This window comes from Delphinus delphis, chromosome 1 (genome assembly GCF_949987515.2).
Source record: "Delphinus delphis chromosome 1, mDelDel1.2, whole genome shotgun sequence".
Lineage (NCBI taxonomy): Eukaryota > Metazoa > Chordata > Mammalia > Artiodactyla > Delphinidae > Delphinus > Delphinus delphis.
In genome coordinates, this window is record NC_082683.1 from 168,744,999 (window position 1) to 168,760,635 (window position 15,637).

The following is a 15,637-nucleotide window of genomic DNA, read 5'->3' on the forward strand; positions in this document are numbered from 1 at the left end:
TATTTGGAGCTAGAGAATTGATTTGATTCAGGTTCAGTTTTGTTGTTTTGTTTTGGCAAAACTGTTCCAGAGGTGGTGGCCTAGACTTCTCTCCCTTCCACATCTCTTTCTGTGATTTATTAACCATAAAGATGGTTACCCCAATTCATTCACTAAGGGTCACAGAACGGTGATATGTTAATTCTGTCCTCTCACTTTGGTTCATTAATTGGATTACTTCTGTTTCAAACTTAGCCCCTTCAAATACTTGATTACTCTGAGCTACAGATCATGTAGGTAAAGCAAGATAAATACTTGCTCCTTTTCCTTTAGCCATCAGTTTTCAAAATTAATTGATTCCTTACACTTTCTGGAGGTGACTGGTGAAATTTTGTTCTATTTTTTTTTAACTCATTGATTTAAACAGATCCCATGTGTTTCAGTCCATTTGTTATCATCCTAATTGATGTTAAAATTGTCCCACCTTTGGGCAATGGGAGACTATTTAAATGGGTTCCTGAGTCTGTTTCCTTGCTACGAGACTTTGCTTTCTTCCTTGCTTTCTGGTATGTTTATATTTCCAAGGCTACCTTGGACCTTTCCTGGCCTAGACCAAGAATCAGCCATTTCTTTAAGAAGTGCTGATTCGTTTACTGGGAAATAATTTTAGAACCCACAATCCGCGTTTTAGGGGTGTCATTATTTCGAGGCCTTTTTAGTGAAATACTTAGACTTTTTTTTTTAACAAATTAGCTCATACTGATAGTTCCAGTTCAAATTCAAGACTTCATTGTTTTTGTATTTTCCATCATTGGCTTTAATCTATCTTTTTTCAACATAAAAAATATTACCTCTGGTGACAGCATAATAATTGTTCATTTTATTGATCCCACCATACATACACAGTATTTTCAGAATCACCATATCACCATGACTACTGATAAAATAATTACTGAAAATAGTTTAAGTTTTTCCCTTTTTCTAGTCCTTTTGTACTTTGTCTATATTTCACTAGGAATGCACAAATTCCCGTGTTTTAAAGTCACTTGAAATCGTTTCTAAGTATAGATATAGTAATCCATAGTTAGGTTCATTAGTTTCATTTTAGTTTTCAGAGACTGCTTTTTAAAATTTTATTGTTTTATAATAATATAAAAATAGTTACAGGTTCCACAATCAAATCTCCTCAAGAAGTTACTGTCAAAGAAGTCTAACTTCTATTCAGTCCTCACCACTTGTTCCCCTCCCCCCATCATATAGGTAGCTATTGCTTTGTTTTCTTTTGTTTAGCCTTCCATTGGCTATTTTATTTTCTATTTTTAAGATAAGCAGACATATCTTTCTCTCCCTATTTTTCCATTTCCTTTTCTCTCACTCTCACTCTCACTCTAGTATACCGTTTGATTTTTAGGAAGGCTTATTTTTTGTAATAATATCTTTATTTTAATACTTTTATATAACAGCCTTAGTCCCCTTCCCCTTTTGAGGGTGGGGGGCTATTTGCAGTTGGTTCTCTGCTCTGAGCAGGATTGAAATAAGCTAGGAACCTCTTTGCCCTTCTCATTCCTCTCCCACACATTTGTTTTGAAGTTAATTATTTCTCTGCTAATACCTACAGGACGGTCAGCAAATTTATTCTATTTTTCCTATATAGCTTTCATTTCTTTCCGTTTTTAGGTAGTTGTACTGTACGTATGTGTGTAGCATACATATAGTCTGAAGCATATAACCATTCAATACTACACTATAGTATTACAGTCTGAATCATATAGCCATTCAATACTATACTGTCTCCTTAGTTTCAGTTCTAGTTGTAGCTTTAATTCAGTTCATTTAGTTTTAATTCTATGAATAAATATGTTTTTAATGATCCCTAGCTTATCTGAAGTCAGTGCGTCTCTGCTCTTTCTGTCGTCTGAGGTCTATTCTCTGGTTGATACCTCCGGCAGGTCTCATGGGAACAATATTCCCTGAGTCCCTGCATATTATTAATGGTTTGTCCAGACCCTGTATATTTAAAGGTCACTTTGGGCAGATATACTACCCATGGCTCATATTTTCTTTCCTTAATTGTTTCAAATATATTAGTCTATTGTTTATGTAAAATGTTGTTTTCAGTGTGTGATACAGTCTGATTTTTCTCTCACATATAAGTGGCTTGGTGTTGCCCAGATGCTCAGTATATGTTTTTCTTTTCTTTAAAACCCAAGGGTTTGACTAGACTCTATGATGATGTTGGTCATTCTATGTGTTTTTCCTAACGATGAAGTAGGCTCTTTCAGTGGTAGTTTTATTACTTTTAAAATAAATTTCAAGATTTTCTCCAATTATAATTTTTCATATTTATTTTGTTTCATTGCTTTGGTTTTGTTTCAAAACTTTCTATTATACATATATTGGATCTCCTTGCCTATCTTCAGTAGCTATCACTTTCTCTCAAATCTTTTTTTATTTTTAACGTTTTTATCCTTTGCATTTTCCATTCTTCATTATGTTCTTATCTTTTACTTCTTCATCATATTTATTTACTCTTGTGTCCTAGTTCAGTTTCATTTCTGAAGTGATTTTTTTTTTTTTGCCTTTTATTTCTGTTGTTTTCTGAATGCTGTCATCTCTCTGGCTAGTTATTGTTGTCCAAACGTTTTGGGTTATCCTACATGTTATTATGTGGATTCAAAAACCACAGTGTCACTGCCACCATATTCTCAGAATACTCTAGTTATGACCTTTTTTTAGAATTACAGGAATCCAGGACTTCTACATAACATGCCTATATTTAAGTGGCAAAATAAGTGATTAGAGTAAGTGGTCAGGTTTACATTTCTCTACTGATACAATAGCATGTCATGGTTTTCTAGTCTTTTAGTATGATATTGCTTATGTTTCTTTTGAAAAATGATGTTCAGGGACTTCCCTGGTGGTCCAGTGGGTAAGACTCCGTGCTCCCAATGCAGGGGGTCCAGGTTCGATCCCTGGTCAGAGAACTAGATCCCACATGCATGCCACAGCTAAGAGTTCATACTGCAACTAAGAAGGCTGCATGCCACAACTAAAAGATCCCTCATGCCACAACTGAGACCTGGCGCAGCCAAAATAAATAATAAATAAATAAATATTAAGAAAAAAATGATATTCGTGCTCAATTTCCACACAACTTTAAGGACTTTTTGTGCCAAGTGAATAAAATGCACTGGGCCAGGTGATACGTGTGGAACCAGGATTTGATATCCTGGTCAGGAAACCCTAGGCACTATCCTTTACTCCTTTCAGTCTCTCACTCGTGTCCCCTTCATGCATTCCCCACAGCCCAACCAGAATGGCATTTGGAAATCCCATATGTATTTGAGTGTTCTTAAACATTCTTAATGGCTTCCCATTGCCCTTAGGATCAAGTCCTAAACATGGTTTGTAAGGCCTTTCTTGGTCTTACAGTTCTTACTATTCCAGCATCATCTCCAATTACTCTTTGCCTTGAACACTATATACCAGTTCATATAATAGTTCATATAGGGCTTCCCTGGTGGTGCAGTGGTTGAGAGGCCGCCTGCCGATGCAGGGGACACGGGTTCGTGCCCCGGTCCGGGAGCATCCCACATGCCACGGAGCGGCTGTGCCCGTGAACCATGGCCGCTGAGCCTGCGCATCCGGAGCCTGTGCTCTGCAGCAGGAGAGGCCACAACGGTGAGAGGCCCACGTACAGCAAAAAAAAAAAAAAAAAAAAAAATAGTTCATATAATAGTACCATAAAATTTACTGTGTTAATGATGTATAGTAGTACCTCAATATCCACAGGGGATTGGTTCTAAGATCCCCTCCCCCATGAATACCAAAATCCACAAATGCTCAATTCCCATATATAAACTGGTATAGTATTTGTATATAACCTACACATATCCCCCCTTATACTTTAAATCATCTGTAGATTACTTATAATACCCAATACAATGTAAATGCTATGTAAATAGTTGCTGGCACACAGAAAATTCAAGTTTTGCTTTTGGGGACTTTCTAGAATTTTTTTTTTTCCAAATATTTTTGATCCTAGATTGGTTGAATCCGCAGATGCAGAACTTGTGGATACTGAGGGAAAACTGTATTTTATTTTAACTCATTTAATTTCCAAAATTACCCTATGAGGTAGAGATTCTTATTATCCTCATTTTACGTATGAGGAAACAGAGAGAGGAGTTAAATAACTTTCCCAGCTCAAATGGTAGATAATATGTACAGCAGTGTCCTTTTTATTTTCCAAGTCTTACTTCTAAGGCGTATAAAAATTAACTTGACCGTTTTCTCAAATCTAGTAACGAAAAACCATTAGCTCTTCTGAAATAGTAATTTTTAAACTTTAGATCACTTTATACATTGCTTGGCAAAAATAAAGTGACATTTTGAGTGATCACAGCTAATATGATTTTTATTTGATCATTTGGCATTTGTCTTCTGAAAATTAAAAAATGTAGAGGCTTCCATGGTTTTCCAAAGAAATTCATTATGTAAATGAAAAAAGAGGAAAGAGTTTATATTTGACATTTAATTTCTGTATACTGTTTCTTCATGGACATTTAAAGGCAACAGACCTCCCAGATACAGAGAGTAATAGACCTGGTTTACCAAAATTATAAAGGATGTTTGGTTCTAAGATCTTGATGGCAAAACTAATCCTGAATATAAGCTAAGGCACTCCAACTTTGCAAGTGTTTCAATTGAATTGAATGAGGAGAATCCTGAAGTACTCTTCCTCCTAATTATTGAACATTAGTGTTCCTGTAGTCATCGCAAGCTTCCTGTTACCTTACCTAGCTAACACTGTATATATTTCACAGTCTAGCAAACATTTGCTAACAAGTCTGCAGAAATTTTATGTACGTAAATGTTCATTCATCTGCCAAAAGCTATCATGGAAGTGTGGAGTAACTGAAGGCATTCCTTTCACTAAGTTACACTTAGCGAAATGCAAAATTATGTAGAAAGGGAAACACTTTACCATCAAGGTACCTGCATATACTTTAAAAGCTGGTTTACATGTAAAAGCTTGATTTTGCAGATATTTGTATCCCGAAGCCCAAGATATGAACCAAATAAGTTTTGTGGTTTTCTATTTCCATAAGTAAACATTTCTTTATTATAGCAATTGGAACCTCAATAAAAATACTGATTATCATAAAGACAAGTTACTCTAAAAACTCTGGCATGCCTTGCTAAATTTCATTCAACAACTATTCAATAAGTACCTGAATTGGCAAGGCTTGTAAGAGACAAGGGAAATTTACTTTAAAAAATAAAACAGATGTGGACCCCACTGCCTTCAAGGAATATACAGTCTGGTTAGAGGATTAGTTCATGTACATATATAGCCTTAGTTGAAGGCAGAAAACATTGTTTTCTCCAAGGAGTGAGAAATTATTCTGGCAATGGCAATCAGAAGAGGCTGCATAAAGGAGGTGGCATTTTAACTGGGTCATAGCATCCCAGGTGAATTCCATCAATAAGCAATAATTTAACCTAAATTCAAGTAAGTTTATATTAAATGGTAATGCTGTCTGACATATTCTAAAGTAGAAATAACTCCTTACATCTTTCAGAAGTTTAAGACATTCTGGCCCGTTATTAAAATAACCAGTTTTTATTACCTCCTCATTATGGAGATAAAAGTGGCAACCCTATTTTCCTTTGCTTTTCAGTATTCTTACTCAGCAGATGCCCATTACAGCATATAGAATTATGACATCACTTTAAGTCTCCTCTCAACAAGCAAAGTCACGGACACTTTACACAAGTCAAAGCTGAGCTCAGTCTTAAGCCTGTATCTATCTGCCAACTCAATCATGCGAGTGAATTGTAGACGCTCTTGAATGAGCAAAACCTCTCAACTTCAAGATCTGCCTTGGAAATGTATCTACATTTGAGTCCATCTCTTCATTAGAGCAGTAAATTTCTGACTACAGCTGCAATAAAATCCAGAATTATATCTACAAAAAAATATGGTCAGGCATTTTTCCACTGAATTTAATCATCAGTGTAGTTGACAAACTGGTTAATTCAGTCAAACAGGCAGCTTCATTCTTTTTTTTCTAGAGAATTTAAAATAATTATGAATGGACAGATCTGTTGAATTTCTTAACACTTGATGCTGCAAGGGGATGTCCTCTCCTCCCACTCCTTTATAGGGTCCAGCTCCCACCATATTGAATTGCTTACAGAGCCCCAGATACAGCACGTCATGTGTGCACCTCAGGGCATTTGTGCCTCTTCAGATGTGTTCTCTCAGCTAAGGGCCTAGAATGCCTTACATGCCTGCTTGGAATTCTCTTTGAATATGGAGTTGAAATCATGTTCCCCCATGACTTTAACCCCTAGCAGATGAAAGCCATATCTTTTTTATTTCTCGATCCTGTTTTATGGCATGGCGCGCATTACATTTTCAGTAGATGTTTATTAAATGGAGTATAATAACTGAGTTGAATGAGGTACTGTGGTATAGGGGAAAAAATGATTCTTTCGAGGCAAGTGTTCCTTGGTTCAAATATGAGAACTTTATATTCTGTTTATGTGATCTATGACAAGTATCAGTTTCTCTGGACCTCAGACCTGGGTTTTTGTGAGGATTAAACAAGACAGTATGTGAAAATCTTTAGCATAATACCCCATATATAGCTGACAGTCAATAAGCTTGGATGTTCCTGGTAATTTAGATAATAAATTCTAAGACTTCAGAAACCAACATGTATTCAAAATAATTTTTTAAGATAATAAAATATATTCTCTGTCCTGCCCTTTTAACCCCATTATTCCCTGAAGCTGGTAAAGGAAAGAAACTCAGCCCTTTTGTTCCAAAATGCTACTGAATTTAAAGCTGGGTTTAGACTCAGAAATTATCAAATAGGACAATAAGTAAAAAGTCAATTCGACAAATATATTCAAATATTATATACTGCACTGAATGAAGTGGATATGAAAATGAATAATGCATGGACTTCACTTTAAAAAGTTAAGAATATGAGGAATACCATAATTTTATTAATAGTTATAAAATGGCAACAATACCAAATACCATCCTGGGAAACATTTCATAGTGTCTGATCAGAGAGAGAATGTGGGATTATATCTGCATCTGTAGGCTGATCTGAAGGTTCTTTTATGTAAGATGCAAGATGTTATCAGGACCAACATCCCAATTTTTTAAATACAGACACATATCTTCTTGCATTTAATGGAGATATACAAAAGAACCATATTTATTTTGAGTAATTTTTTCTCTCTCCTAAGAGTCAATACTAGCTTTATCATTTTTTAAGGAAATTAGAATAAACTTATTGTTGAAACTCTATGCTGAATGTCAATGATAATCAGATTCCAGAAATGTATAGTTATAGCTAGAAATCAAGTAAATTAAGTCAATATCAGTTTACTAAGTGCCTATTTTTCCTAGGTACTATGGTGTGAAGAATAAAAGAATACTCCAAGATGCCTCAAATATCTTAGATTCTGCCTGGAGAGACAATATCAAAATTTGAACTCAGGCGAAATGAATTTTTCTCCATTTCCACCAAGTGGTGGCCTGCTGCTATAACTGTGTGGATTTATTATATCGTATAGTAATTTCTTATTCATGTGTGTCTCCTGCATTAGGCCATGAGCCCCTCAATGGTAGGAGCTCTTATCCTTCTTTGTGTTTCGTTTAGCGTCTAGTAAAATACGTGATTCAGAGTCAAGTTTTGTTCATTGTTAAATGAGTATTTTTGAGTGAATTTAAATAACAGTTCGAGAAAGTGTTATCCTAAAAAATGCATGATTGATTGCCAAGTGGAATGTGGAGGCAACAGTTGTTACTGAAGTTTGATTTGTTTTAGTTCAATAAATATTTACTGTTTTGCTCATAGATGAGAGGCACAACTAGCTTCTGTGAATTAGACATGGTGCCTGGCCTAAAATTGTTTCCAGCGTATACTTAACTGACGATCCACTCTAATCCGAAAGCAACTTGAGGACATACAGTAGGACAAGTTTAATGACAGAGACATGCACAGATAGGTAAGAAATGTAAAGAAAAGGCACTTGGAAAGATAACGAGCTTTTAGTAAAGTTTGAAGAAGCGAAAGAACATTTAGATTTAAATGCCCTGGGAGAACTTCGCAGGGAGAAAAGGCAGGCTCTCAAAGACGGCGGAATTAGGAAACATGGCAAGGAAGTTTTTTCTAGTGGGTAGAACACACTGCTCGTGTGTTAGCACGTATGCATGGACTTGGTGACTGACAATTCCTTAAAACAAAATCAGAAGGAATTAAACAAATATGGGAAGCATGATGGCGGTAACAGGGAAGCTAACATGTAACAGCGGTTCTCCCATAGAGAGTTTTTGAAACCTTCCTGAATAATTTGCTCTCTGAAAAGATTAACTTTCCTCCCGATGTGAGAAGGTCCTCATTCACATACACTCAGAACGTTCTAATATCTACCCGAATTGCATAAAACAACCTCCACCACTTTCAGGTACCATTTGTTTAGAATAATGAAGAGCTACAAAAAGAAGCAGCATTTAAATGAGCTGCTTAGGGATATAGACGTGTGTGTTTATTAACCCACACAAGGAGTGATATCACCAGAATCACAGACCCTCGGGGCTTTAGATGAAGCATGGAACACACCGGTGGAGAAGCAAGTCAGCTTTGAAGTGGGAAGTACCGAGTGGTGGCCAAGAGAAAACTCTGTGGCAGTGGGCTGACCTGAGAAAGTCAGTGGGTTTCAGACTCACAGGAGGCTTGTGGGTTTTTAATGAGTTTTTGAAATGAAAATGAGTGCTTTATTCTTACATGCTATGACAATTTTAAAGCCAGCAGAATCAAACGTTAAGGAAGAATTTAATTTTCCTATTAACTACCAAAAAAATTCCTACTTGTTATTTAGAAATGACCCTAATTTATATCCTTATTATAGCATATTGATAGTGTTGAGATGTGATGAGTTTATACCATCATGTGTTTATTTCGTGGCTGTTTCCTGACACTCCACACTAAGCATTCTTCTGGTTGTCTTATACCATTGTGTCCCCTGTACTGTGTGATCCTGGGTAAATTATTTCACTTCTCTGTGCCCTGGGCTTCTTATCTGTAAAGTGGAGATGGTAATAATAGTAAATTTATTAGATAACAGTTATCAGTTGCTTAGTGTGGGCAGGCACTGTACCAAATGTTTTACACCAGTGATCTTTAAATAAAATCTTCAAAAAACCTTTGAGGTAACTACTAATCTAATCCCAATTCTTGAAGGTAAGGAAATTGAGGCAAAGGGAGTTTAAGTAACCTGCCAAAGATTGGTTAAAATCCTTCTCAAACATTGACAATTATGGTGTAAGTTGGCCTTTTCGGAGAACTAGTTGGGAAAACAGAAATGGCAGCGTCAGAGGAAAGAAGTTCTGTCGGAGACTCAGGCAGATCAGGCCAACAGAACCTAAAGCTTCATCTAACAAACACCTCAGTTTCCACGGTGGGAAAAGTTCCACCATGCCGTTGACAAAGAAAGACTCCCCAGCTGCGAAAACCGCTTACATTTATTAGCCCTCTTGTTTGCTGTTTTCTAATTCATCTCATTATAATTTGTTTGTTTGTCCCATGCTCATGGTAAAAATAAAGTCCAATATTAAGGAGAGGCATAAAGAAGAAACTTCCCACCAGATGCCATCACAGTGGAGCTAATCGTCACCAGTCTTTTGTTGCATAGTTTCCATACCTTTCAACAAATACATATGCATGGTCTATAATTTGGAAATATTAGTTTCGTTACTATGAAGAAAAGTAAAGCAGGGTGAGGAGACAGAAATGAAGGGGGTCGCTTTTTAGGTAGAACATAGGATAAGTGTAGATATTTGGACGAGGCTTTTTTTTTTAACTTACATTATTAAATTCTATTGTTTGTGATACTGTAAAGAGCAAAGGTGGTCTATGTGTACAGCATATTTTAAATATTCCATAGAAATTTTAAGGTAGGTATTTTAGCTTATGAATACTAGTTTGGTATCCATCTATAATGTTTGGTGTTAATGTCTCTGTTAATGGTTCAGAATCAGAGAGGAATCATGGACCTTCTTGCTAAAAAAGTATGCATATGCACATTTTGCACAGGATTTCATAAGGTTCCCGGACCACCTGAAGCCTCCCACCGTCTCCCCCCTTGTCACCCCCTTGCTCACTACAGTTCAGCCACGTGGCTCTGCTCTGAGGACCCTGGAGAGTCCTTGGCTGCTGGGGCAGTGACTGGTCCCTGAGCTCCCTAGAGCCTCCTGACACACAGCTGTCCCTCACACTCGCTGGGAGCTCCATGGGGGACGTCCGTATTGGCGTATAACCTGGCACAGAGGAAACACACAGGAAACATTAGTTCTGGCAGCAGCCACCAGATACCTTTAGGTACCAGGGTAAAGCAGATTGGGAAGAAGTACGTCTGGACTTGAACTCTCAGACGAGGTGGAAGAAGCACTAACAGGACAGACCCCTCTGAAGCTGTTGAGGGGAACTGCACCCTGGCAGGCAGATCGCGGTATCCAAGGGGTGGAGCCTCAGACAACAGGTAATCGGAGGTTATTGAACCGCAGAGTAAAGAACCGCCCGAGCAGGTAGGCGGTGACAGGAACGGGGGCCAGGAGCAGCTGACGCTTGGAGAAGGTCAGCCTGCAGCGTTAGAGACAGATCCGGTCACCAGGTGCATTTTAACATCTGGGCAAGTCCAGGCAATGACCTAAATCTAAAAGAACTAAGATAGGGGCTTCCCTGGTGGTGCAGTGGTTGGGAGTCCGCCTGCCGATGCAGGGAACGCGGGTTCGTGCCCTGGTCCGGGAAGATCCCACATGCCACGGAGCGGCTGTGCCCGTGAGCCATGGCCGCTGAGCCTGCGCGTCCGGAGCCTGTGCTCCGCAACGGGAGAGGCCACAGCAGTGAGAGGCCCGCATACCGCAAATAATAATAATAATAATAAAATAAAAAATAATAAAAGAACTAAGATATCAGAAGTTTTATAACGAAATAGGACATGTCCAAAGTAAAGCAAGGGTCCAAATCCTGGGACACAAGTACTGCGTCAGCGCAGAGTTATAACTTAAACTACCCCTCGCTGATATCAGGATTGTTCCCAAGCGAGGGGAAATGGGCTTGAGACAGAACGTGACGCCACATGACCAAAGCCACAAGAGACAGAAGGCGCCAGAACCAACAATTGATCAGGGTGTGAACATACAATACCAAATGCAAAAGGTTTATCGTGCACAAGAAGGGGCTTTGAAAGAAAACATCATTAAAAGCAAGGATTTAGGGCTTCCCTGGTGGCACAGTGGATAAGAATCCACCTGCCAATGCAGGAGACGGGTTCGAGCCCTGGTCCGGGAAGATCCCACATGCCGCGGAACAGCTAAGTCCGTGTGCCACGACTACTGAGCCTGCACTCTAGAGCCCACGAGCCACAACTACTGAGCCTGCGTGCCACAACTACTGAAGCCCGCGCACCTAGAGCCCGTGCTCCACAACAAGAGAAGCCACCACAATGAGAAGCCCACGCACCACAAAGAAGAGTAGTGTCCTGCTCGCCGCAACTAGAGAAAGCCCGCGCATAGCAACGAAGACCCAACGCAGCCAAAAATAAATAAATATAATAAATGTTAAAAAAAAAAAAGCAAGGATTTAATGCGATCCTGGTAGTTAAGAAATATTTATGCTCAACAGTACTTGATATGTGCATATTGGCACGGAAGGAAAACTGCTAGATACTGATGTTTACTCGTTCAGTTAATATGTTGAGACATATTGACACTGAATAAAGCGGAAGAGGGGGTGATTTGGATCTAGAAGGGAAAGTTCACGTAGGGCTGGATTTGCACCGATTGCTCCTCCAGTGACACCACAGACCCGCTTCATTTCTGTGCAGCTGATACCCTGTCCAGGCTTATATTTTTCTAACTGACAGTGAGTGTTCTTGCCAAATGCCAGGGCCCATAGTCACATCTGTTTGTCTCTTCTCTGCAGCTTGTCCGAGGCTGCTTGGGAACACATCCTATCCAGGGGGCAGCTTTCACTAGGCCTAATTCTCTGAAAAGCCAAATGCGCATACAATGAAGAGACAAGTTCCTCTTGTCTTCTCTTTAATATTATTGTGTTTGACACCGCCTGCTTCAGCCCTTGTCAGCCCTTGTCAAAAGACAGGTTCTCAGGCAAGGTGGTCCTCCCTAGTATTTTTTGTCTCTGCTTTGTGAGGTTTTTTTAGATTTTTTATAGCTTTGTTTCTTACTTTTTCTTTCCTCTGGATGAAATGCCCACTTTCCCGCCACCACCCCATTTAAAAGGATGACGGGATAACCAAGTGAAGTCTGGCTCAAAAGCAGAAGAAAACGAAGATTTCCCTTTGAGCTCTGCTTTCTAATACGTAATAGGAAAATTTTCAGAATGAGTACAATGGGAAACAGTGTTTCAAATCATAGCTGACACTGCTTATTAAATCCATAAAAAAAACATTATTTCTTTAGCCTTTCCACTTAAGGATATGTGTGTTTACCCCTAGTATTTTAAGGTGTTAGTAGTTACAAAGTTACCAGGTTCTGCCTTTTTCCCGTCTTTCCACCCAAGCAAAGGCTCTCACTGACACAAATATACTGCTAGGGCTGATGGGTAATTTCCTAACAGTGCCTTACAAAAGGACCTTAACATTTTTTAACAAATTTGGATCTGTTCCTAGGACAACGTATGGTCATTCTTCAAAACACCACAGCAAAAACAAACAAACAAAAACCAAAAATTGCCAACCACCACCTTGAATAATAATCCACGTGTTCTGCTTTGCAAAGACAAATGACTCATTTAGGCTGAAGTAACTAGGCTGCCTTTGAGACGTTCATTGATTTTAAATTTAAAAAAATAACTGCTCTGTTTTGCATTAAGAATGACAACTAAATAACGGAGTAGACCTTGCTTAGTGTTATTTGTAGCAACTCCGTTGCACCTGTCTGAAGGAAAGGGGGGAGGACAGGCTTAAATGAGTAATCTTACTGATCAATAATCCCGATCTCTCAATGTGCTGTAGCAGGTAGTCAATTCTTGATAGAATTACTGAAATACAGCTCGCTGTTTTTCTTATGGCTCAGGTCTTTGGGTTCAGTGTACTGACTTTATTAACTTTAACTTTATTCTCCTTGAATGTTTGTCTCTTTTCCTTTATGTAGCTAACTTGGGGGTGGGGGAGGGGAGTTGAAGGAAAATGTGCTGTTCCACTTGTTCTGTACAGATACCCAAAAGGGAATTTGGGGTCCAGCAGATGAGAAAAAGGCTTAGAAGAGGGAGTTGTTCTTGGAATTTGTTTTTCACCCTCTTCGTAAACAGGCGTTCCTAATAAATTTGAACAGTGTAAGAAAAATAATAAAGTTTTAAAGGCGATATGGACTTGGGAGAATGGTTTTTCAAGCAATTAGAAGACTCCGGTTACATACAACTAGTGCAAGAACAATGTAAGTAGAAACTAGCCATCTTAATAGTCACAATGAACAGCTACTGGGTATTCTAATGATCTCTAAAAAGTTATTTCTTCAGAAGAAGTTTCATTGTGTGGCATGATATTATTCTTAATTATAAAAGAGACTGATAACCTGGGAGGAACTTTGTGTCTGGACTACTCACAAACCTGGTTACTCTCCCAACCCCAGCTCGTCAGCATCCCATGAATCTGGCCAGCTTGCTTCTGCTAAGTGATCTTTAATGACCCCACAGCAGCTATAAAATCCAAACACCTTCACGGGGCCAATGTGGCACATATGGCCCATGGTCGAGCCCCAGCGTTCTTCTTCCGTCCTATTATATAGTTCCTTCTGTAAACACTGCTACCCACACATCCTGAACTACTCAAAATTCTCTGAACGGAACAAACTCTTTATCATTTAGAAATACTTTCAGCAACAGGTATAGAAAACCTGACCAGCAGTGGCTTAATCTAAGAATATTTACTATGTTTTAACAAGAGGATAAGAAGTAGATAGTCCATGGGTTGGTTTTCACAGCTCCATAACAGAAGGGCCACACTCCAGAATTCGGGTTCCCACTTTGTTCCCACTTTCAGAATGTTACTTTCCCCTCCTCTGCTAGTCCTGTTGGCCACGCCTATCTGGTACCTGCTCTGCGGAAGGTGAACTACTCCAGTCTTTTTTCTAGGGGGGAGGTTTCAAGAGGGATCGGAGATGTGTGAGGATAATGTTGTACAAATAGGTAAAATCATGTCTCTTTTACAGCTATAAAATGAATATGCATTTGAAATTTTAACTCATTGATTAATGAGGGAACCAGGCAGATGTTATAATGGGTTCAAAGGAGAAATGAAAGAAGCACAAATGTATATGGAGCAAGGAAGATTGAATGAACGTACCGATGGGTGCAAACTGGCTTTTCCACAGCGGGGAGGATTGTCCTTCCTCGGGACAGAACTCACTTGCATTACTGCAGACGAGTTATTTTCCATTGCTTTCAGTTATCTATAACTTAGAGTTGTAAAATAGCTCCCATAGCATCAGAATCAGGTGAGTAGAAGGGTGTACTCTATAGTTTTCCATTGAAGCACCGATTTTTCCCTACAAAGAAAAAAGGTATAGTCAGTAAACGCTTAGAATTGTTTTAAGGACTAAATATCATAATCTCTAGTAATATTAAGAAAGTTCATTGTGCTTGCCACTAATTATTTCATATATTTTGACTTAATCTCCCCACTCAGACTTAAAACTCTTCCAATAATAAGAACTGAACTTTCCATTTCGTTGGTATCTTCCACTTCCTTTTTCCTCATTTTCACCATAACTATGGAGTCTTATGCTAAGTCAGCAGTAGATACTAGTAATTGCTTGCTGAATAAGTGAATTCATTAATTTTTTATAAAAAGGATGTGATACTGGGCCTCCCTGGTGGCGCAGTGGTTGAGAGTCCACCTGCCGATGCAGGGGACACGGGTTCGTGCCCCGGTCCGGGAGGATCCCACATGCCACGGAGCGGCTGGGCCCGTGAGCCGTGGCCGCTGAGCCTGCGCGTCCGGAGCCTGTGCTCCGCAACGGGAGAGGCCACAACTGTGAGAGGCCCGCGTATCGCAGAAAAAAAAAGGGATGTGACTTTTTAATTTTTTTAATTTCGATATAGCTTTAAAAATAGGTAAATATATATAAATATAAATATGTTTATAAAATAAATATATAAAATATATATTATATATAATATATAAAATAAATATAGCCATTTATTTTTTCTTGGTATTATGAGCCAAAACCACACTTCAAAATCCAATAAAAATGTTATAGTTATACACACTAGTAAACATTTTGACATGTGTGTGTATGTATTTCTGCAAAGTTAATCATTAATTGAATGAACTAATTTTTAAAAATATTTTAATAATTATAAATATTTATAAAAGAGAATCATTATGCACTCAATACAAAGGGAAGAGAAAACTAGGTAAATACCCGTTTGCTTCTACCTATATTGATAGATTTTCACAGTATGCTTCTTTGGTTGTATATACCCCTTGGATTAGCCAGCTCATTGATTGTACTTTACTTTGTACATTATAGATAGAATCTGTATTTAAAGTAATTTTACTCCCCAACTCCAATTTTTCATTATATTTAAACACCTGGGTATAAGTGTGG

General features: G+C 38.4%; 1 protein-coding gene across 3 annotated transcripts in view; it reads left to right on the forward strand.

Annotated features, from left to right (window-relative positions):
* Nucleotides 1-15,637, forward strand: part of GPATCH2 (G-patch domain containing 2) — a 179,290-nt gene that overhangs the window by 131,704 nt on the left and 31,949 nt on the right. The window contains exon 9 of one of the 3 annotated variants that reach the window (XM_059998348.1): nt 7,412-8,911. The exons of the other annotated variants lie outside the window; for them this stretch is intronic. Coding sequence (XP_059854331.1) covers nt 7,412-7,496 — 85 coding nt within the window. The 3' untranslated portion in view covers nt 7,497-8,911. Of the gene's footprint in view, nt 1-7,411; nt 8,912-15,637 lie in introns of those variants that run through there. 3 annotated transcript variants of the gene reach the window in all.